The 24,983-nt window shown below is 38.7% G+C and overlaps 1 protein-coding gene across 1 annotated transcript in view; it reads right to left on the bottom strand.

The window, feature by feature from the left end:
- Window positions 1-24,983, bottom strand: part of LOC122796955 (adenylyl cyclase-associated protein 2-like) — a 750,428-nt gene that overhangs the window by 255,674 nt on the left and 469,771 nt on the right. The window contains exons 7-8 of the mRNA XM_044065728.1: window positions 4,751-4,871; window positions 4,551-4,633 (exon numbers count right to left, since the gene is read on the bottom strand). Coding sequence (XP_043921663.1) covers window positions 4,551-4,633; window positions 4,751-4,871 — 204 coding nt within the window. The remainder of the gene's footprint in view (window positions 1-4,550; window positions 4,634-4,750; window positions 4,872-24,983) is intronic.

Below are 24,983 nucleotides of genomic sequence, written 5' to 3'. Positions count from 1 at the left end.
GTGTTAGCATTCCTTGAAAGGAATTGTGATTTTCAAATTTTTACAGTGATAGAACTCTGAGCATTATACTGTAAATTTGAAACTGTAACCGCTGAAATTCTGACTTTGCACCCTACTCATAATCATGGGTGCACAATGGAACAAGGCCAGTATGCAGTACATCTGCATATCAAATTCCATAAAAGTAAACACACAATGGATCAAATTCTATGTGTGCTTGCCTCACAGTGCTAATACAGTATGCCACCTACCAAGTTCACATGCAAAATGTACCACCCACCCTGATCCTATACAATTCACAATGTTAAAACTTTGTAGTATGAGCTGGTCCTGGTGAGCTAAAATCTAGTCATGGAGAGATAATGCTAGAACAATACTGAGAAGCAGTTACTGCAGCTCTGCTACTAGCAAACCTATTATAACACTAGAAGACATAATGCTTCAACACAGCTTAATTAATTGCCAGGTGCCTCACATGCTTAATTATATACAATATATAAAAATCTCAGTAACTAAAACTAGAGAGATTACAATATGCTTGGCTTTATTGGTGAATACTACTGTACAGATTATTAGGATTTATTCTTACTCAAGTGGTTTAATACTATTGCATAATTAAGAAATGAGGATGCACTCTTCCAAGGTCAATCAGCTGTTACAAAAAACACAGACAGTACTAACAATTGGTGAAAGAAACAAGAACACAATCAAGTTATATCTCACTTTATTTATTCTTTTTCAAAAGGAACATTTTTAAATGTATTAACACAGGCACCATAGGTTCATAGCCTAGTACCAACCTATGAACCTATGGTGCCTGTATTAACACAGGCACCATAGGTTCACAGGTTGGTACTAGGCTATCGGCCCTAGGGCCTATACAAGCCTAGCCATAACAATTCCCTGGCTATTTCTTCCCACACTACTTACTTCCCTGGACCCCTGTCTAGCAGGGCGACTGACGTGATCCCCGGGGTGAATTTCCTTTCTCCCATCCAATCGTCAAGGTTCCTTTTGAAGAGGGCCAATGAGGCGCTCTGCTTGACATGTATGGGCAGTCTATTGCAGAGTCTGGGGAGTCTCTGGGTCAGGAACCTATCCCTTCAGCATGTTTTGTTTATTGTGATGACAAGGTTTAGATCCCTGGAGCATGTGGCTCTGAGGGATTGGGATTTCTTTAAGTGTAGCATGTCCAACAGCTCTGGGTTTGACATGGCCTTTTATGTTAAGCAGAGATTGCCTCTGAGTAGACGATATGCGACAGAGTATAGCTGGAGTTTTTTAAGGCGGTCAGCATAGGGCATCTGCTTTAGGCCTGTGATTCTTTTAGTGAGGTATTTCTGCAGCCTTTCCAGTTGTTGCAGATGTCTTGAGAGGTACATACCAAATGGGGCGTTGTATTCTACAATGGGTCTAATGAGGGATGAGTACAGTGGGACAATGGGATTGTTGTATGCAGCAGTGGCAACTTAACATAAAGATGAAAAATATGGTGTCAGACAGCTGCCTTAAACTCACTCAGGCTGGACAAAGGGTCAGAAAAGGGAAATTAATGCCACAAGTAGAGGGCACTGCAGCTATAAAAGCAACAGAGAAAAACAATATAAGACATGGGTTTACACTAAACTGAGAATCAGTTGTTTTATTAAAAAAATCAGTTATCAACTGATATTTCTTTATACAAGCTAGGAAATAGATGAAGAATTAAGGAATTAATAATTCTGGATATGCACAAATGTTAATATTTGTAGTTCAAAAGTATGGACATAATTTGACACTATTACAACACAGAATTACTTTGCTATCAGACTGACAAGTTACAACAGTACAGAATTTAACTTGAACTAAAATTACTGCAAACTGTGTTCTACTGCACATGTGCAACATAACCCACCTCAGAATATCTTTTTTTCCTCTCTGCAGCTGATGATTAGCAGCCACTAGTTCTTCTCCTCATTCACTGGGTTTACCAGACCTGCCTTAGCCTCCCCTGGTCTCAAAACATCCCACTTCAGAGGGACATGAGGAGATCAAGGATGCTGTTACAGTGTCATACTGCTGCAAAGTGTGCACTAACTCTTGCCTCCTAGCTGCAGCCATGACAGCTCCACTATCACTACCCTCAGAAGGTGCATATACAACCACCTGACTTAAGCGACTCGTTGCTTTTGCATCACAGAGCTTGCCAGGTTCATACACTGCTTACTACAATGACAGTAGGCTGCCACGCCCCTGTAAAGGCAGCATGACATCATCTGCTCACTCCCATTCTCTCCCTGAGCACCCATGCTGCTAACCAAACAAGGGTAATATGGGGTGTAGAAAGGGTTATATCCCACCGCACCATGGGGGCATTCCCACCTCAGAACAGTTTAGTAACTTTTTTCTTTTCAAAACTGCATTCTGTTTAGACTGAACAGATTCATAATAGGAAACAGAAGCTACATAGATAGAAACTTTAAAGATTTTTCCCAGACAGAAAAGAAAAATTCATGTCAGTCTGCCTCAAGCATATTTGACATATATTTAGAAAGAAAGGACATAAATTAGAAAGCAGCACAGGTAAACTCTGAACAGACACAAAGACATTAGAGATATGCAATATAATATCACTGGCAAAGTACAAAAATGTATTGATGACAATCATATACGAAAAGCTATCCTTCTTACTGGAGGACTCTCATAATGCACACTGAAATTACACCTGCAAATGAGATACGACACACACACACACACACGTGTATGTATGTATGTATATATATATATATATATATATATATATATATATATATATATATATTTACATACATATATATATATATATATATATCTGTAAAACTTTCAGAAACTGGACTGAACTGAAGACCTGCTGGCTGAATGTTTAGAAACTGAAGTCTTCCTGATTCGGTGATGCCAAACTAATTGAAATGGAAAGTACTGCTGTCTGAATTTACTTATTTTATTTATTATACTTTTGTGAACCTGGCAAGTGAACTGGTTCATTGACCCTTTTCAGTCATGGCCTGGTCCACAAAGGCAATGACAAACTGGTATATGGTTTAATATAAGACAACAGTAACGGAAATACTGGCAAAGTGTCACCAGAATAAAATGAGTTGAAAAATATATGTAAGAGCAAAAACTGAAGATGTGGACAACTTGATACAAGTGCAGATAAAATTCTAACTTGTGTGGGGCATAATGATAACAAGAGAAATAAAACATATACACATATAATATAGTCATCGGGACAGGCTAGAAAGAAACATATATTTTCTTTCTTTAAGCAAAGTTACAAACTTTATCAGCTTCCTATACTGATGCATACAAAATGCTACAGACTACAAAAGCATGGTAGGCAACTCCCACCATCTTTGTACTCCAAGTTAGAGAAACTCAAAGATACAAAAATACATTACTGAAAGCAGAGAGGATTATTAAAAAGGTTATGAAGTATTTTGCAAAAATCATCCCACATTTCAAAAGCAGTTCCATGTATCTTCATCAACAAGGTGTAGCTTAAGAGACTTCTTGAACAATTTAAGTTACCCAGTCTCCTTAATCTCCTCAAATGCTGTTACAGATGTTATTTTAAAGAATGCTCTTTCACAGCAGGACAGTGTGAAATGTGGTAGTCCGTGTTTGTAAGAGAGTAGTTGCCATTTCTGATACTTAGTTAATTAGGGAGTGGGGGATGGTATCCTTCATGAAAACGTTTAAAAGTAATGGTGTTAAAATGGAAACCTGACCTGGATGAAATAGGAAGCCAGCCGTTTTTCTAGTGTAATAAAAATATACATTTTGCAGTGACAAGAATATATACAAGGTAAATAATCAAATATGTATAAAAATGAAGAGACATACAACAAGAACAGAGATCATTTAACCACAAAATCGTATGTAGAACTTATTCAAAAAAAGGTTGACAAAAGGAAGTTTTACAATTTTAATCTATGGAGAAATTTGAAAGCACTGACTCAATAACCACTGTTGACAGGTGGAAATAGAGTTAACCTGTATTTCTGAAGCAGTTAATTATCATACTTGAAACAGAATGCAGGCATCATATGAAAGGAATATACAGTGGGGGCAGCCTAGATGAACAGAATATTGTATTAAATCACAGCTGTTTTACTTACTTAGAGTAGTAGTCTAACACGCTGAAAAGGCTATGCTTATTTGCCTAACTGGTGGAAGACACATGATGTCAGCCATTTAACTCAAACATCTAATACTGAGGATAATATAGCCATCTAGTTTCCATAAAAATAATGTCATACCTAGGAAGCTTTGCAGTTTATGCAAACCACAGCATATGTAGAAGTCCTAACTCGTGTTTCACTTTCAGGTTACAATAAGTCTAATAAAATATATCTGCACAACATATGTGATGCAGTTCATGGAATGGTGATGACCTTTCTGCTTTATTGTAAAGTACAGCTGATGAAAGCAATGGCATTTGAAACACAACTAAATAATACAAAAATGAAAAAAATAGTCAAAGTGCACTCTAGATGACTTGATGGACGTACAAAGGAAATGCTGCTTACCTGAATCTGAATATCTTTTGAATTGATCACTTCAACAATACCCACAACATTGTCAAACACAAGACCCAGCTTTTGGCAATTATCTGGAAAAACATTGAATACAATTTTACAAATTTTTTTCATGTTAGTACCATATAGCTCAGCAGTATTGAATTTTCTAACAGTCAAACCACTAGATATTCAGAACAATGTCAACTCACCAATTATAATTGAGTTTACTTTGCCTTTGATCCGCACTGTAGACTTGTTACACTTGAAAATGTAAACCACCTGCCTGAGTCCTGCTTCAGAAATTACAAGGCTGGCATTCTCTTGGTATTCCTAAAATAGAACACGTGTTAATATCACACAGTCATTTGTTTCAAAGCTGTTGTATATTATGCCATTTAAATAAAAGTTATCAGGGTAACAGTACCAAAAGTTATTAGATGCTAGTGAATATACACTTTAGTGTTTTCTCTAAGGGTCTCCAATGAAAAAGGCTTGGCTCAGCAGTTATTAAAATGTAATAAATGACGGTTGGTGTCACTCGTAAAAGATGAAGCCTGCTGTTAGGCCCAAATTTAACAAATGTGAGTATTCTCATATCAGGTAATCTTCGAGAGGTCCTACTGCAGTGTACAGTAGCAGAAATCTATCATCTGCAAGTCCTGTCATGGCAATTCTTCAAAGATCTTGAGTTTTCACACTAGGGTGTATGAGTGCCCTCAACACAGATACATTCTGTGGATTCCCTGCACTGAACTAAGAGGACATACCTGTTCTAGGTTTTCCAGTTCAGGTTCCACAGATCATAGGTGCTCTACAGCAACAAGAAAAAAAAAAAAACTGTACAAGAACATAAAACTATCAACCTGAACTATTTGCAGATGCTCAGTTAGTAGTAGTTGGCATGAGATGGTAGGAGGATAACTAAGCACCTACTGCAGACAGCCCTTTCACACATCAGCTGATATTGTGAGTAGTCACATACTTGTCATATCTTTCTTCACAGTCACTTCACAGTGAGCAAATAGCTCTAGAAAAATTCCAAACAGTATCCCCCCAAACAAAAGAAGTTTAGAAAGCTGAATCCTGAACCATGTAAGTGGAAAAGGAAGTACTACACTTGGAGCAAACTCAATCTGTATTACTTGGGAACAGTACAGATTGACATCTAGCTGCACACTGCACAAGTGTCTCTAATAGACAAATTCTTAAAACAAGCCTAAAATACAATCTTATCACTTGTAAAGACACACTGGACTTTAACAACCAAAAGCTGATTCATTGGTGGCAAGAAATAATGTTATTGCCAATCTAGTTGGATATAATTACTTTGCAATTGCTCTCTTTAGAACAAAAAAAAATTACAGGTCTGTCATACAGCTGAACTCATGAACCTGGCTAACATAAAATCCCACCCTGTGATGCCTATCCAAAGTGTGAGTGGTACTGTCACTTCTAACTTGATCACTGAAAAAATGGGAAATGAGTGAACTAGTTAAGTGAGAGCTCCGAAAATAATTTTGGTAAAAAAGAGTTTTAATACTACAGGAGACCTGGTTCTTGTGAAAATGGGGAAATGTTGCATATAATAAGGGCCTGAAGTTCTAAAATCTTGCTAGCAGATGCAAAGGGCACCTAGACCAAGGTCTTCCAAAAGATACACTTTAGATACACTGAGCCTGCTAGCTGAAAAAAAACACATGACTAAATTTAATCTTGACAAAGATGGCATACCCACTTCAGAAAGATGGCATACCTACTTCAGAAACTGCTTAACTATCCTGAGCTAAATGAGAGTTCTGCCATTCAAATGGTTAACGTTTTTAGAGAAAGCAGAAGCATACACTCTCTCTATGGAATAACTAATGCCCAAATCAAAAAGACACCAATACAGGTCAGTTAGACCAGTAACTTCAGCAAAGGCAGGAGAAAGGGATTTTTCCACTTGAAGATGGACAACCTTTTACACTTAGCTGCACAGGTATACCTAGTGGAGGGTTTCTTGGCAGCCTCAGTACCTATTGGAACCTTCAGTGAAAGATCTGTTTGGCTAAGAGGAGGAACTAGAAGAATCAAGCCTTGATATTGAGATGAATGTTCTACCAGTTGCCTAAAATGTCCATCACACAGATTAGGATTGTCTCTGGAGAGGCCAGAATATGAAGAGCCGGAAACCATATTCTCCCTGGAACAGAAAGCCAAGTAGATCTTTGCTTTTTCTTCTTGACCCTCTACAAGCACACAGGAGGTTGAAGGGGATGGTGGAGAAACATAAACAGAAACTCTCCAGTTCAGAAAGAAAGCATCTTACATCTTATACTCTGTGTTATTTTAAAGGGAAAAGAAGCTGGGAAAAAACAAATTATCTAAGTTTCCAGGATGCTTCACATCCAGAAAATCTTTTCTATATTGGTGAGCATGCAAACACATACACACATGTACACAAATGCATACACAGTGTTTTTCTCTCTTACTGAAGATGCAGTTTCAGCATAAGTCTTGCTTAGGGAATTTGCAATGAATTTTGATTCCCTCTCGCCAACAGAGATACGGACAGTACTGTAAACATATCATGATTAATGGTCTAATGCTAGCAGTGCATTGCTTCCTGGCAGGTGAGGTACAGAGGGAGAGATAATCCCCCCTGCCTACTTATTCAAATGCTACACATGTCTTTGTTGCCTGATCACTACCAAATATTTTATCCTCAAAAGAGTCTCCAAGTTCATACAAAGCCGACAGAACTGCTCTCCCTCTAAGGGGACTTATTTGAAGCATCCTCCTATAGTTGCTCTAGACTAGTCAATGTTGACCTTAGAGTCTTCTCTACCAACTTGCAGTTGATTGTGGCCACCAGTGGTTTATATGCTGTAGGTTGACTGTTTCACCGGGGAGGACTTTGCAATTTCTGATTCTATCCTGATGCCCTTCCTTACTAGACAGAAGTCTAATTGAGTTGCATGTTGGCTACTTGCATATGATCTTGCAACTGCCTCTTTTACTTAATCATGTGCTGGCCACCATCAAGCCATTCACCAATAAGAAGTCTAGCTTGGCCTCTCCTTTATTTTTGTTGCCAAACCAGATATTCCTTGTATCCTTAGTACATGTTTGGCAGATTGACTGGTTTTGCATCCAGTTTTCACTCAAAGGAACTACCCCAGGTTACCTAAACTGGTCAACTGGGCACTGGCCAGCCAGTAGCTTATTAATGCAGGGCTGCTGGGCTTTAGAGAGTATACACACTTGCCAAAAGTGACACACAGCCTCCCCCCCACACACACAGCATGCGTCCTGCAACAACTGCCTGAATGCACTCTTTTCTTCTTCATCACAGCCCTACTGTGGATCATAGGCTGAGATTATAAATACTGTCCTGTCATTACACTGGAGTCTGACTGCCACAAGTCTATCACTGACTCTGTTTTTCATACGCTGATTCTGAAGATGTCCCTCATGGTCTTCAGAAGAATTTCCCTCATCACAATTCCCACATCACTTCTAGTCTGTCCTATCCCTAAGTAGAAGACTCTGGATCCTTAGCCAAATGGCTTTGTTGCACTTCCTTTCTACTTTGTCTCTGGGATACAAACAATGTCCAGTCTCTTTCCTACCATCATTTGATCCACTTTCAAGGTATACTCTCTCTGTGACTCTGTATTAAGTGTAGCAATCCTTAGTTTATGTTTGTCAGGTTGATGGTTTTTAAGTCCAGATTTTGCTTAGCTGAGCTACTCCTGGAAATCAAGACTGGGCAAGTAGCTTATTGACCCAGTACTGCTGGGCTTTATGTTGGACAGACGCTGGCCAAAACAGGTATACAAATCCCTCTCACTGTTAGCATGGGTCCCTGGTGTACATTGTAGTAGGCCAAGTCCTCAACACACTTTTCACCATCAAAAACTCATGCTCATTTTTGGTGACATTGGTCAATGTGACTAAATCAACTAGAGGCAATTTTTATACCATTGAGTGGCTATCCATAACACGGCATGCAGTCTTTGATTCATCTTCTCCTGTCTTGAGGGCACTGTGCATAACAGTTGATGCCTAAAGCAGTTGGTCTACACAACTCTTCCCTTGACAAGCACCACATAAATTCTGTGCTGCTGCCAACAATTCCATTCAATTTTTGAGTGAGTATGAGATAGAAAAATCACCAAGCTGTTTTGGGGAGATGAGAGGAACCTCATGGAAACAATGGGAGAGAACATGCAAATTTCACACACGCACTGGTTGGACATCAGGATGGAATTCTGTATGTGGTGTTTGGGGGCAAAGACCTTAATCATTATGCCAACTGCAAGTTTGGATATTATCTTCATGAAATCCAATATCTCCTTGTTAGGAGGCAAAGTCTGTTTCTATTTAGTAGCTACACATTTTTTCCCTGCAAGAATCAATGACTGCTTCAAATATCAATCTGACCTATCTGATAGTTTACCATCATGAAGCCCCAACAAAAGTAGGCCAGGGGTCAGGGGCACCAGACTGGGCCAGGCTACATCACAAATTCTTTCTTAAACTCCTGAAGTACCAGGCATTCTCAAAATATGGGTGCCCAATCCCCCATAGCCACCCCCTGAACATCTCCAGCAGACATCAGAGACCAATGGAATAATTCTAGCCAACCTAGGAGTAGTACAAAATTATATAATGCTATATCACCAGCAAAAACTAAATCTCCTATATCAAATGGCATATCGGGGGGGGGGGGTAAATAGAAGATTAGACCACACTTTCCATAGAACTGAAATCTTTGTCTCTCCCTCTTTTCCAGACAAGGCTAACTTTCTCTGTCATCTTAGATATCATTGCTACAAGTATCCGATATAAATTAACATTTTTTCCTACTTGAAGAATTCTCACCTCTACTATCAATCATTCATTTAATTCAGAAAAGCCATTCACCTTCCCTAACTGTAAATAACTTGGTTTCCCTCATAATATTAACCAAGTTCCCATAAAAAGACATCTTCTTAGCCTCAACTCAATTGAAAGAAGACCAATATAAACCCCCGCCCCCAGCTGCTCTGGTGGCATAAAGGGATAAAGCCCTGACTAAGGCCCAGCCAATCTGGGCACGATTAGTGGCTTGGACAACTGATGAAGCAGCAAGGTGGGATGAGTGTGCCTATCGTGGATGGGAGGATGCTTGTTAATGACGTTCCCTAAGAGGAGGCATGGTCCATAAAGGGGAGTTACTCTTGATGTGGTCAACGAGTGACAGGTCCGGGGAAAGGGAAGTGGATAGGGTATATAAAAGAAAAAAAAACTCAGATTGAAACAAAATGGCCAAGCCCCTGGGATGCCCTTGGAATCTACGGCCAGTCCCAACAATTTCAGAATAAGTCCGGAAGGGGGGAGGGGTAGGAGACTAGATGGTAAACCCGATGTGGATGTGGGCCACTGGGGCCCAGGATGGTAAGAATGATTTGCAAAGGTGGGGACCAAAGAATTGCCATTCCTACCTACAGTTGCTCCTAATATTTTCAATTGCAGTAACCAACCAACTGCCTTCTCACCTCCTGTGCCTGTAAACTACAGTTCTTAGAATTCCAGCTGGTAAGACATCTTCCAGCCTTGGCTGTTGGAAGACCCAGCAAATAGCCTGAAGGAAGTCTATGACAATAATTCAAATAATTCTGCACTGGTTGTCCCTCGTCATGGAGAGCTTTTGAAAAAAAAAAGCCAGCATTCCCAAGTAAGTTAAAATGATTTGCATCCAAATGGTCCTACAATCAGGGGAATAAGCCCATGGAACAGCTTAAGCCTGGATACCAAATATGGTTCCAAATCAGACAACCCCTTTCACTGCAAAGAAGCAGGACATGTGTGACGAGCCCACTTTACCCTGGGGCAGTAACTAAGGAATCTCAATCCTACACTGTCTCCAGTAAGAGAGTGTCACTAATAGCAAGGATAGAAATACACAGTTTCCCCTAAGAGTATACAGGGAATAGGCTCCAAACCTGGGACTGGACTATATGCTTCACTCCAGTTCCCCAAATGAGTCTCCACAATAACCACGGAAGACTACTGTGTCCCAGTTCTAGATATCTGACACACTCACTCTTAAATGTCTGATATTCACACATACACACACTCTTGGAAAAGACTAACACAGATTTACCTGATGTGTTACTTGTCCAAATTACAAGGTAACAGCTCCTACCAGTCAAATACCACAATACCCTTCAAAAGGGGTGTTCAAATATATCAGGTAAAATAGATGTGAAAACAAATGGTAGCATGTATTCCAAGCAGTAAGACTTTTTGGAGTGGCCCCGGTGTTAAACTCTCTCAAGTTAGTAAAATTATTAACTAAATAACCAGCCACAATGAGCGGTAGTAAAACATTTAAGAATAAATAAAAGGATGTAAAACATGTAAATAGTGAGTAACTGAGTCCAATAATCATCACAGTTTCACACACAGGAAATATGAAAATAATACTGCAGGACAGATCTCACATTGATTTTAGAACACCTCTAACTATCTAGCTGTATTTCCCTGACTATCTGAAGATTAACTGTCCCTATCTAATCTAAACACTTTAGCAAGGCAAGATTATACTCTTACTTCTGCAAGGTAAGATGAAAAATTATGCCCACACTCCAGGCTGTTGTCTGTCCTCAGTGATCTAAACAACTACTCTTTTGGAAACAACTAGATTGTTTTCCAGAGCTGTTTAGCAGTAGCAATTACTGAACAATTACTGAACTACTGACGCATAATATGTTTTTTATAGCAGATATTTTTCAAAAATAACAAGAAGCTGCCATGAGAATTCCACTCTCATATCAGACTTTTGAAAAGTAAAGAAACAGCTGCAGTGAAGATTATATTCTCCCAGACCTGGCACACAATGACATCACATCTAGGTCAGCTGACGCTGACACAACATACATTCAGAATTCTCCCCACAAAGAACATGTACATTTGGTCAACCAGAAAAACACTATTTGACATTCAAACATCTTGTATAAATCAGAGTGATAACCAAAAGGCAAACTTATTTACAAAATTATAACTAATCATGCTGGCATATGTAACACAGGGTAATGTACAATTATTTACAAAACTTCAGCCAGTCATGCTAGCACAGATAACAATGTCTAATATCCTCACATTTTAAAAGGAATTTTTTCTGTACTCTAGGTTCTTCTGACCGAGAAGTATATAGTACCAGATATGGATGAACAAATAGACTCCTCGGAGCTGCTGCAAGAAGTCCAGACATGAGCATTTTTGTATCTGACAGAACTCCTTAACCTTTAAGTAAAATTTCCCTAAACATTTGCTTAGCAAGAGAGACTAGAGTTTTAATGAACCTCATTCCTAAGTAAATAAGTTGATCTTCACTTATCCATTAAAAGAAATGCTTAAGTGAAGTCAAAAATTGCGGTACAATTAATTTTAATCACACTGATCTTCGAAAAGTTGATTTTATTCCCTAAGAAGTTTGATATATTTCAAGCTCCCTGAAGAAGGTTAGCATATCGCTTCCAGGGTTATCTGAAAAAAAAAAAACTATATTAGATCATCTGCATAAAGTGAGAACTTGCATGTATAAAAGGGCTATGATATCAAGCCTTATAGCCAATGGCTCCAGGTACTGTGCAAATAAAAATGGGTATAGAGGGCAACCCTGCTTAGTTTCCTTCAACATACAGATAGGAGGAGATAACCTAGCATCTACATTAATTCTGGCAGATAAACTCACATAAAATCCCTTAACCATGTCAACAAAACACAGGGATATTCCTACTGATATCAGTATTGAGAACAGAAAATTCCAGTCAACCAGGTCAAATGCCTTTTTGGCATCAAACATGGTTAACAAAAGAGAGTTTTATGACTGAATATGAGAGGCTCACCAAAACCAACAAAAAAAACTCTATCAGTATCAAAAACAACTTGCAATCATGGTCTGAAACTAAGATAGGCTTATAAGAACCTATATGTATGGGATACATCCACTGCTTCAAAACAATTGTAAGCATTTTCAAGGGAGAAATAATGGCCAATGAACATCCATCATGCTAGACAAAGAGGTATACTTATTGATTAACCTGTACAGTCAATGGGAATCCTGACAGCATATAGCCAAGGCAGCACTTCCTTTACTGTGAAAGCTGTATTCTAATCTCCCCGAACTGTCACTCCATTCCCTCAGCATTCTAGCCAAAAGGGACATCTCAGCCCCTGAAGGAATATATACACATACACACACAAACACACACACACACACACACACACACACACACACACACACACACACACACACACACACACACACACACACACAGGTAGTCCCTGGGTTTCGAACATCTGACATACAGACAACCCATAGATACGAACGGGCTGCCGCAATGTCGGAAAGAATGTAAAAAAATAAAATAAAATTGTCAAAGCTGCCCAAATCTGTGCGTGTGTGTGTGTATATGTGTGTTTGTGTGTGTGTGTGTGTGTGTGTGTGTGTGTGTGTGTGAGAGAGAGAGAGATCGGAAGAGTGAGAGAGATCTGTAAGTGAATGCAGGTATGAATGGGGAAGTGATTGTGTGTGTGTGTGTGTGTGTGTGTGTGTGTGTGTGTGTGTGTGTGTGTGTGTGTGTGTGTGTGTGTGTGTGAGATCGGGAGAGTGACAGCAATGTGTGAGTGAATGCAGGTATGAATGTGGAAGTGACTGTGTATTTTGAGAGACGGTAGAGTGAGAGTGATGTGTGAGTGAATGCAGGTATGAATGAGGAAGTGAGTGTGTGTGTGTGTGTGTGTGTGTGTGTGTGTGTGTGTGTGATCGGGAGAGTGAGACCGATGTGTGAGTGAACGCAGATATAAATGAGCAAGTGACTGTGTGTGTGTGTGTGTGTGTGTGATCGGGAGAGTGACAGCAATGTGTGAGTGAATGCAGGTATAAATGAGGAAGTGACTGTGTGTATGAGAGATCGGAAGGGTGAGAGCGATGTGTGAGTGAATGCAGGTATGAATGAGGAAGTGACTGTGTGTGTGTGTGTGTGTGTGTGTGTGTGTGTGTGTGTGTGTGTGTGTGTGTGTGTGTGTGATCGGGAGAGTGATAGCGATGTGTGAATGAATGCAGGTATGAATGAGGAAGTTTGTTTGTGTGTGTGTGTGTGTTTGTAATACCTCTTAAGAAATCTGAACAAAGCCATAAATAAAAATTTGAGAAATGTCCAAAAATAGGGACAATTTTAACAAAATATTGCTCTTACAAACTTAGAAAGTTGATAAAATAACAGGTTTTGCATTAGCATGAATTTTTGGAAGGGTATGAATTCTCAAACTCAAATGTCTGTCATTATTTTCTAACTTCAGTCTTTAACATACCTATCAACCTGTCAGTGCAAGAAATCTGGAGAAAGACTGACAAAATAGGGGGGGGGACAAAATAGGGACATATTTTAAATATTACTCATAAGCTTAGAAAGTTGCTCGAGTAACAGGATTTGTTTTAACATACATTTTCTGTAGGATATGAAGTCTGAAACTCACATGTATGTCATTATTTAGTGAATTCAGTCCTCAGATCATCCTGGTAATTTGCCAGAAAAACAAGGATTTTTATGAGGACAGACCAAAAATATGAGCCAAAAATCTGGACATTCTGCAAAAATCTGTACAGCTGAGAGACTTTTGCTAAACAACCACAATTTTATGAAAAATGGACCAAAAATATGAGGCTAAAATCTGGACATTCTGCGAAAATCTGTACAGTTGAGAGGTGTGTGAGTGTGAACATGTCTTCATAAACACTGCATTTAATAACAAGATGTCTTAAACCAGCTTTGTTGATAGGAAGTAAGGAAGTGTAGCTCATAGGAAGTAAGGAAGCATAGCTACAGTATACAGTATATTTATGATATTTTTTTGTTTGTAAGTGTTTCTAAAGTGTTTTATATGCAAAGAAATGTAAAATAAATACTAGAATGAGGCAAACATTTGACTAAGTGACATTTAATAAGAACTATATGTATGTGTTTTGGCTTGCATACAAATTTGACTTAAGGACAGACTAAAAAATGGATCTCGTCCTTAACCTGAGGACTGCCTGTAAATGTACTTTTAAGGGCAATGTCTCTCCAAGAATCCCTCAGTGATTATATACCTACCCCATACCACTCCTTTGTTTTAACAATGCAAAAGGCGCATTCTTTCTGATCAGGTTAGTGATTCCCCTCGTATCAGAGGGATAAGAAGAATGCAATATCCAAATGTAGTTAGGTTTGTATGCTCATGTCCAGATTAATGTGTTTACTGCAATAAAACAAAAATAGGTTTATGCTTCTAATATATGCAAAATGCTTAGCTCTCCTGACAGCCAGTAAAGCCCAGTAACATTTCAAGACAATGATGAAAAATGACATCTAATGTAAGATTTTAACACATATAGGTCCCCTTGAAATGACTACTAGTTGGAAACAAAGTTCTAAAACGTGTACCTGTAATATCCAACACATTAATTGCAAGTCTGTAAAGTCCTACCAACATTAAATTCTACCCTTCCAAAATGCATTAAAAAACAATTTATAAATCATGGAAATGCAACATAGAGCAATTTGTATGACACCATTATAACGCTGCTCAAAAACTTTTGACTTCAGAAATGAAGCAGCTACTGACAAGAAAAACTAACAAAGCAAAACTGAATATGTACAAAAGCATTAACTCCATATTCTATATCACTTTTAAAATAATAAAAAATATATATGTGCACATGTGCAGTTTTTTGTGTGTGTGTGTATGTGTCTCTGTTGTGAGTATGTATTACTTTACAATGATCACTTAAAATCAACCATAACATTATGAGTAGCATGTAATGGCCTAGTCATATTTTAACAAATTCCAAACATGTTTTAACAACAGAACTTTAGAATAATTTATTAACTCTGTAACTGTCCATATAGTTATTAGTTCATAGAGCTATATACTATTGAGAAGCCTAGCCCAAATTACCAGTTGCCCTCAATCACTGTCTGGTTAAGTGACTTGCTGAAGGTCACACAGCAGGCAAAAGAATGACAAAGGAATTAAACCCTTTACCACAGGATCTAAAATCTGGTTTCTGCAATGGTTTACCATATCTTTAGAATTTTAACATGATTGTTTATACTGTACATCTGGTCTTACTTTGGAGACAATTCTTGTTGTACTACAACTTCATTTGGAGATTTAGCTTCTGGAGTTTTTTGTGCTGCAACTAGTTATGGTTAATTTTAAGCAATCAGTGTAATTTAACGCATTCTCATCTTCATGTAACTTTATGTATTTCTCCTATTCATACACCTGCAATTTCTTCTATACAGTTTGACATCTTCCCCGCAAACTACACAGATCTGCATTCACCCGCTTTACTAAAAATTTCAGCTTCAGAATATGGATTTTCTCATGGCACCTAGTCTTTACTTCACCTCCAAACAGTAAGCCTGATAGTCTTCTATTGTCTCTACTGATTTCCACCCAGTTTCTAGAATTAGCAATACAGCTGAAGTAGGCCATCTGCTTTTAAACCTTCTGCCCATTATCACATGTGTTACTGAGAGAATGAACCCTTTGCAATGGAGTATTTGGGTATTCCAAAAACCGCAAGATGTCCTTTTGCTACCACTCACTCAATAGATTCTTCTTTGTTTGGACTACTCTTTCCACTTGTCCACTGGACTAAGGATAGGGACTGGACACTGAATCTCAATTCCTAAGTTCTACACTGTTGACCACAGTCAGATACAAGAGCATAAGGTATCCTTTGTCTTGAAATTATTGACTTTAAAGCATTAATCATACTTTTACGAGTCTGATAATTTTAAAGAACATGGAACATAATCTTCACAATATAGTTTTCCAGTAATTAAATAAACTAGTGTCCATCTGGCTATATAGAGAATCTTAAACAGTGTATGCCTGCATTTCTTCAATAGGATTGTTGCCATGGTATGTAGTGTAGATGGCACAATTGTGTATTACTACTTTTATTTCAGTTGAAATAAAAGTCCAAAACACTGCGTCTTTTGATCTTTTTTTCCTCTTTTTTAATGTGATTTATGCATCCTTTCAAGCATTTGTTTTCTCAGCTGACTGGGAAATATTTTGTCAGATCTGACCTCTAAACCCGTCACATAATTTGCTTCTTCCTTAATATGAAAAGAATGTCTTCCTTATTGATTTTTTTTTTTGGGGTTCAGGCAAGCCTTTTGTAGTAATGCTCTTAAATAGCTGCATCTTTAAGTCAGTATCAATAAACATTTGATATTCTTTTATTTTTTTCTTACAGGTTCATAGGACTAGGTTAACAGCCCAAGAACCCTTACAAGCCTAGCCACATTTAAGATGAATTTCCACATTTTCAACAGCTACTTATGAGCCTATGCTATGGTATCTAACACCTACTGACTCTGTCCATAAGTGACATGGGCAATACCCCAGGAGTAAATTTACGATACTCATCCATTGATCCAAGTTGGGCTTGAAGTGGGTCAGGGAAGGGCTTTGCTTCACATGAATGGGAACCTTTTCTTAGAAAAGGGGTAGTCTCTGAGAGAAATATCTCTCTCTCCAACATGATTTATTTAAGTCAGAGGCTAGGTTAAGATCCCTGGAGCGAATGTCTCTTGTCTCTTGTAGTTTGATTTACGAAAGTGTGACATTTCCTTCAGGGCTTGATCAGAGACTGCTCTTTGGGCCAGACACAGATCGCCCCTTAGTAGTCTGTATGAGACAGAATACAGTGATAAGACTTTCAATTTGTCTGGGTAGTACTTATTATCTTATACCCTGTATCTTCCTGGTGAGGAAACCTCTGGGGTCGCTCCAGCTGTTGCAGATGTCTGGTGAGGTACATGTAAAAGGGTGCATTGTACTCAATTATTGGTCTGATAAGGGCTGAGTACAATGGAATTATACCATCCTTTAATGTAGATGACATGTCCTTAATTATGAATTGTGCCACATAGAAAGACTTTCTTACCACTGTGGGCACATGGTGATCAAAGTTGAGATTACTATTAACCTGAGTACCTAGACAACATACCACTGGGTCTGCTCTAAGTAGGGTGCTGTCTTTATTGTAATTAACTGGAGTATTTGCTTTCCCAAAGGGAATAATTATGCATTTATTTGCATTTAGTTTCAATCCGTGGCTCTGGCACCAATCATTCGTCTGCGTTAATCCTTACTGTAGTATATCAGTATCACTAAGGGATTCAGTAATTGTCCCCAATTTGCAGTCTATGTTTACCTTGACTTTTAAGAAATAAATACTTAACAGGAGAGGGCCTAGTACAGAACCCTGTGGTACGCCACTAGTGACTGGCCTCTTGCTAAAGGTGAATTCACTCACTTTAACAGTATGTGTCCTGTCGGTGAGCCACTTAGCTGCCCACCTGGTGATGTAGAGGTTTATGCCCAGTTGACTGAGTTTCTCTGTAATACCTGAGTGGGAAACTGTGTCAAATACCTTGGTCAGGTCAAAGTAGGTGGTATGCACAATCAGAACTGGGTTGGGTCCAGAGTCTGGAGATTACCTATGTCCTTGTTGATAAGGTCCATGATAATTCTTTCCATGGCCTTACATAAGAGGCTAGTCAGGCTTATGGGTCTACAATTCCCTAAGTCAGTTGATACTCCCCCCCTTGTGCAGAGGGATGACTCTTGCTGTCCTCCAATCTTCCAGAACATAGGCTGTGGTTAAATAGGGATCCCAGTGGGTCTGCTAGGTCATGTTTTAGGTTAGTTAAAAGGCAACCTGGGATGTTATCAGAGTCCATTGATGCTGTATTTTTAGCCTTAGAGAGTGCAGAGATGACCTGTTCACTTGAGATAATAGGCTGAGGAATGGCGGCAGGTATACTTTGAAGGACAACCGGTTGGGATGGTGGGACGGGTGGAGTGGGGTGAAGTTTGATCCAAAGTTGGCTATTTCCTTCGGTTATGTATGGTGGTGCCATCCACAAACAGCTCTGCTTATAGATGGGTATTCCCCTTAAGATTTTGGACATAGTTAAAAATGGTTTGTGATTTTCCTTGGCTAGGGAGGCTATTTTTGTATTATAATTTGCTTTTTTGAGGACTTGACCAGATCTCTGATTTGTTTGTTTAGACTAGTGAAGCAATTCTTCTTCAGCCTATTTTAGGACAGTAGTTTCTTTCTTTTGTTGTACAGCCTGTTTATACCACGGGTCCACTAGAATGGCTTGTTTTTCCGGCAAGACCAATGTTTAATCTGGTCTGGTTTGATGATTCTATACAACTGTTTAAGTGGCTATACAGGGTATTGGTGTACATTCTGCACAGGATTCTGTGTTTTCTGCGTTCGGGTGAGCTTTGAAATTTCTTATGCTATCGCTTAGTAGGAGATAATCTGTCTTGGAGAAAATCTAACATTTTTGAGCTTGAGGGGTATCTGGCCTTATATTTATTTCAAAGGAAACTGTTTTGTGGTCTGATCTTACCAAAGAGGACATTACACAGGGTAGAATACAACACTCCTCTATGTTAGTGAGTACTATGCCCAGGATATTTGAGCACCTAGTGGGTATGCTGACCAGCTGTTACAGAGCATTTGCACTGACAAAGTCCAAGAACCTCTGAGCTTGCATGTTAGTGGTCATGTATATTGCCCAGTTAATGGTAGAATAGTTAAAATCACCCATTATTAAGGTATTGTGCGGCATGGTGAGTGACTCCAGTAAGAGGTATGTTTTTCCTGGTTCATGGGGGGGGACCTATAGCTAGCGATGATGTGTTAGGGCATTTTGCCTGTGGTTAGTTGGAAATGCAGTAGCTCGAAATAGTCATACTGTTTGACCAGTCTTGAGGTGTACTTATCCTTTAAGAAGATGGATACACCTCCTCCTCTGCTTTTTTCTTGCTCAGTTGGTCTGAATATATGGAAGGCATTGTAGCCTTTCATGGCCAAGGTGTCTTCTGTGGCTTTGAACCATGTCTCAGTGACTGCACAGATGTCAGCATTTTCCAAAGAGAGGAGTGCTTCTAGGCAGTGCAGTTTCTTGTTTAGATTCCTAGCACTGAGCAGTAATACCTTGCCCTTATCAAGAGAAGGTTTTGTTAAGCTGGGAAGTTGGTTACAAAGACACTGATTAAAAAAGGCACCATAGGGGTGGCTAAAGCCTTTGGCAGTGTCTGAAAACCTAGAGGAGACAGGTGCAGACAGGTGCAGACTATCTTTGGCAAAACCAGCATGGCATGTCAAACATATCCTCACATGCTGACAAATATTGGATCCCCTTGGAACGATACCAAACATTAAGCTAATTGATAAAGTCAATTTTTTGTTTGTATTGTGGCATCATCCTTCTTAAAGTTAGGATGCTGCTCAAGGCTAGGCTCATACTTGCCTGTAACACATAATTTGAGAGCTCAACCATATCTCTAAATATATAGTTCTGGGATTTACGTCTCATGTCATTCATACCCAAATTGACTAGGACAGTCATACTGGTACTTGTGGTCGAGTGACATGAGTGTTTGTGCGATATGACGAATTGTGGCACCTGACAAGCAGCTAACCATAACCTTCTCATTAGCCAGCCTGATGAGGGGGGATATCCGTGCATCTCATTATGGTGTCTCCTATGATTAGTATACAAGGTTTTGTGGTGTTTCTCCTTATGGGCTTGTTTGTTGAGACACAGATGTGTGTGTTACGTGCTGTGGTTGTTGTTTGCTTTGTTACATGTAAATGTGGTTTCTGAAGGCAGTGTTTGGGAGCCTCTGAGTTTTTGCTAAGTTACTATTACCTCTGCATATTTGGGTTTATATGTCAAATCCTTATTGTCTGTATTTGAGAGTCTTGCCTCCATTTTCACAGTATAACTACATTTCTCACATATAGCATTTGTTTGTTTCAGGACTATGTGGTTGTCAGTATATATTAGGCAACTGCTACATTCATTGCCTCAGGATGACCATGTCCATCAGGCTGGCTACAGAGATGGTAGCAAATTGCCCATCCATGATATCAGTTTCTTACTGTGGGTTTTAGCAGGGAAAGGAATGGGTTAATTAGACTGAACTGTGCTGGCAGCACAAAGACTATGAGTAGAAACTATACTTTGCGTGGTCTAAGTTAACAAACAGAATGATGCTGGTTAGAGCGCAATTTATTGCTCCAAAAGCAGCAGTGGGCTGGGTATGGTTTCAGTGATAGTTATTCTAGGGAAGTTTTATCTTCAAAGTGTTTGCACCTATGCAGGGCATGGTTAACTGCGGCTGTGTGGAAAGCAGCTTTGTGCAAAATTGAGGTTTAGATACAGGCAAAATGGAACAGGTTTTAGGCTAGCTGCCAATCAGGAAGGCACACATTAAGCCTTCCACCATCAATCCCCAACTCATATAAGCTAAGTTCAGCGCACTTCTGCCCTAGCAGTGCAGAAAAAAAACTGCTTAATGTAAAATGGCTGGCTAGCAGACCAAGTGTAAGACGACCACACAATCTAGATGCAACAGCCCTGGCTGCCTGATACAACACAGTAAGTACTTAAAGCAGCAGTAAAAAATATAGTTTTTTTATCAACAGAAGTGCAAAATCTTCTGTCAAAGGTAACTGCCATATCACCCCAAGAATCTCTAATTCTTATTCTAGCATCTCTTCATGTGGCAAGAAGGTTCTTCTAAACAAATCTGCCACGCACACCTCATTGCTTGGTCTATATATAATTTTCTAGCCATACTTGTAAAGATTAAGTAAAATTCTCTTCATTTTCAGAGGTACTGTGCAAAATGACTTCTAGAACATATTTGCAAGAGTCTGTAATCTGTTTATACCTGAACTTCTTTGCCACAGACATACAATGGAATTTCTCATATCCATATCTACGTACTATTGCTAACAGATCATTTTCTGCATAACCGTATTTGCTTTTGCGCATCTGTAAATCTTCTTGACTGGTTTATTCTCTGCGGTATCACAGTTTCTATGCACTTCCAAACTCTATGCATAGCTCCATGCCCAAGCTACATCTTGCTCTAATAGCTTTCTTAGAGGTACAGTCACATCAGACATACTAGGAACAAACTTTGTAAAATATAGCATCACTCCTTGAAATGCCAGTAATGCCTCCCTGTCTTGTGATTTTTGGTATATAGAGTTTAATCTGGATCAGGTCTTGGAGAGACTGAGTTTTAGAAGATGACTAATACATTTCGGACTTATATATATATATATATATATATATGGGATTGGAGGCGAAATTAAGTGGGTGGGCTCCTCACTGATAATTTCTGTTTGAGTTGAGGAACCAGGCAAGGGTGTCCTCTTTCTCCCTTTTTATTTGCATTATATTTAGAACCATTGGCAAAGGAAATAAGAGACCCAGAAATTGAAGGATATAATTAGTTTGGTAGTCAAGAAAACTTGGAACAATTTGGAGATAATATGTTACACCTGCTAAAACCAGAAAATGACATTTCAGTGTTGTGGAACATTTTGAGGCAGTTTCAAATCTTTTTGGGATACAAAATCAATGAAGCTAAAACAAAGGCAATAGCTGTAAATTATGTACTCATAGCAATATCCATATTGTACTTAGGTATCCATAAGTACTTAGGTGTATGGATTAAAAAGGACTCTGGTGTGGCAGCTAAGGATATGTGGGAAGAGACTAAACAAAAGCTAATACAAAAAGCTGGAAGCTCTGTTATATGGATATGAATAGCAAGACAGAAGTGGTTAAAATGTTTTTAATCCCTTTAGTCCTATACTCAGATCAGGCATTTTTTTTATCAACCAGAAGAAAAGTTCTGGATAGCAATCAATAAAGAGCTGAATGATTTTATCTGGGAATGGATGATGGCCAGAGCCAAGCGGGATAAGCTGATTCTTCCAATAGACAAGGTGATTTGGAATTACCCAATTTGAAGGGGTATTTCAGAGTTACACAGTTAAGACTCCTATATATAGCAGAGGCAGAAACCTATAATTCAAAGTGGAAAAGGATGATGATGCAACAACAGACAAGCTCAAGAAACAAGGAATGACTGGGATTTTGGATGCAGAACCTTAAGGAGAATAACAATAACCATACAGAATATTATATTCATAAAGTAGCAGAAAGTATTCTAAGAACTAAGCCAACATGGGAATTGAGAAAGGAGATTCTGCTGATAGGGATAACTGCAATTAGGGATACAGACAATAGGCAATTCAGGGCTGGAATTTATTGGAGGAAAACTGGCAAAAGAACCAAGGTAATGGGAGCAAATAATTAGAGAGGGAAAGATAACAGAATAGGAAGAGGCCAATAATGTATTTGGACTGCCGGCTAGAGATTGCTTTCCCTATCAAGGACTGATATCAGATTATAGGCAATGAGAAAGAATTGGGGGATCCTAAGTGGAAGAACAACCCTGGTAGAGTTTTTATTAGAATCTAGAACAGAAGCTGCTGTTAAAAAAGAATAATTAGTACAACCTACAAAATATTGCATGATAACAATAAGAATCAATCAGGGGAGGTTAGGGAGGATTGGGAGGAGAGATTGGATAAGCAATTCACAAAGAGACAATGGAGGGTATATGTATGCCTCCCAGACGTGCAACTAAGTCTGGAAGATTTGGCATCTTTGCTTTGAAGTGTTTGCATGGGTGATTTTATGCCCTAGGTAGACTCCAAAGAATTTTTACTCAAGCAGAAAGCAAATGTTGGAGGTGTGATGGGGAGGAAGGAGGTAAATGGGAACATATTTTCTGGGAATGTAATGAGTTGGCAGACTTTGAGGATTCCCTGCGGATTACTCTGTCAGAGACACTGGGTGAGCAAACTGGTGTAACTATGGAGATGATTTTTTGAGCTGTGATGCAGAATCAGAGTTGCCTGGATGTGCTGGGGCCTTGTTGAGTCTAATTATGGTGGCTGCCAGAGGAGCAATTCCTGGTGAGTACAAATCAATGTTTAACCCAACTGTGCAACATGTGGTGAATACAGTGGCAGAGATGGAACAACTGGAATTGGGATCTTCAGAAAAGGGTAGGAGTAGACTAAATGGAAGGAAATAGGAAGTGTGGGAACAATACAAGCTGAGGAGGAACAAGGTTTAAAAGAAGGCAGGATCTGGGACAATGACTGGACAGATTATAAGTGATGTATAATGTTTGCACCTAAAATTGTGTCAGTATGATTTGTGATGTTTAACATTTGCAACTGAAATTATGTAAATATGGCTTGTTTTCATTTATATATGCCTGACTGCCTATGTCATACATGATAATTTAATAAAGACGTTTCTTGGTTAAAAAATATATATTTCAGACATATCACTCTGATTTTATATTTCCTCTTATTTAGCTTGACCTTATGGTATCTTCATCTGTAACTGTATCAGCATCTTTTCGTGACCATCTTGTGCCTGTCCTTGCAATTATGCTTATAACACCCTCAAAACATTGAATTACTTTGGCAACAGTTCTCTGAATACTGCTGGTACTGACAAAATACCAAATGGAGGTCAAAGAATCTGCACCACCATAATAGCATATAATGTATGCAATTTGGAGCACGTCTCATTTAACTTTATTTGCCAGAAACCCTGGTTTGAATTTAGTTCCAAGAAAAGCTAATCATTTGGAAATCCTGAAATCAATTTTGTCCATTTATTCTACTCTTTCCAACAGTCAGCCATGCACTTTTATTTCACTTTCTCAGCAACATTTTCAGACTTCATAGCATCAAGTCTTTTCAACAGTGACTATAAGAATCTTATTTTTGTATTTCTGTTCAACAATATGCAAATTCTTTTGAAAATATGATTTTGCTTTTACTCATTTTTACAAAACATTATCTTCTAACAAAGATTTTGTAAGTCTGACTAAGTGCTGGGTAAGATCACCACTTACTGCCACAACTGCAGCAAAAACCTTAATTATAATCATGTGATCAGTCTGGTCTCTACTTTGAATCCTTTCTTCGTTAAAATCCAATTCTTCCTGGTTTTGTTTTTCAAAGTTACCACTTTTACAGCATTTCCAGCCTTTATTTCTTATTTTCTGTATTATTTGACTCATGTTTTAATTTGCACACCCCTTTTCATCATTTAACTCTTTGTACCTGTACAGTATTAATTTCACTTGTTTTCCACATACATCTGCACCTTGACTTCGATATGGTCAGGTCTGTTTCTCTGAATAACCTACCATTTATTTCATTTTGTTAAGTACAAATTAAGCTGTTTCTTACAGAAGAATCAAAACAGTTTAAATTCAGTCTATGGTTCTGCTCTTCAGCTCAATAACATATGCATTTATGCAGTCTACAGGAACTCATGTTCTTATATATGGAACAAACATCTAATAAATAGTATGTTCTTTCTGGGCTGACAGCTAGAAAGAACAAAGATGGTGCCGATGGATGCCCATATTATACCCTGTCATCCAGATGAATATCCTTGAATATCCGTCAGCTGGGAGTGATGCAAA

The sequence above is a fragment of the Protopterus annectens genome, chromosome 3.part0 (genome assembly GCF_019279795.1).
Source record: "Protopterus annectens isolate FY-2018-M chromosome 3.part0, PAN1.0, whole genome shotgun sequence".
In the NCBI taxonomy this organism is placed as follows: Eukaryota; Metazoa; Chordata; order Ceratodontiformes; family Protopteridae; genus Protopterus; species Protopterus annectens.
The sequence above is the reverse complement of the archived record's forward strand: the minus strand, read 5'-3'. Positions and strand labels throughout refer to the sequence as shown.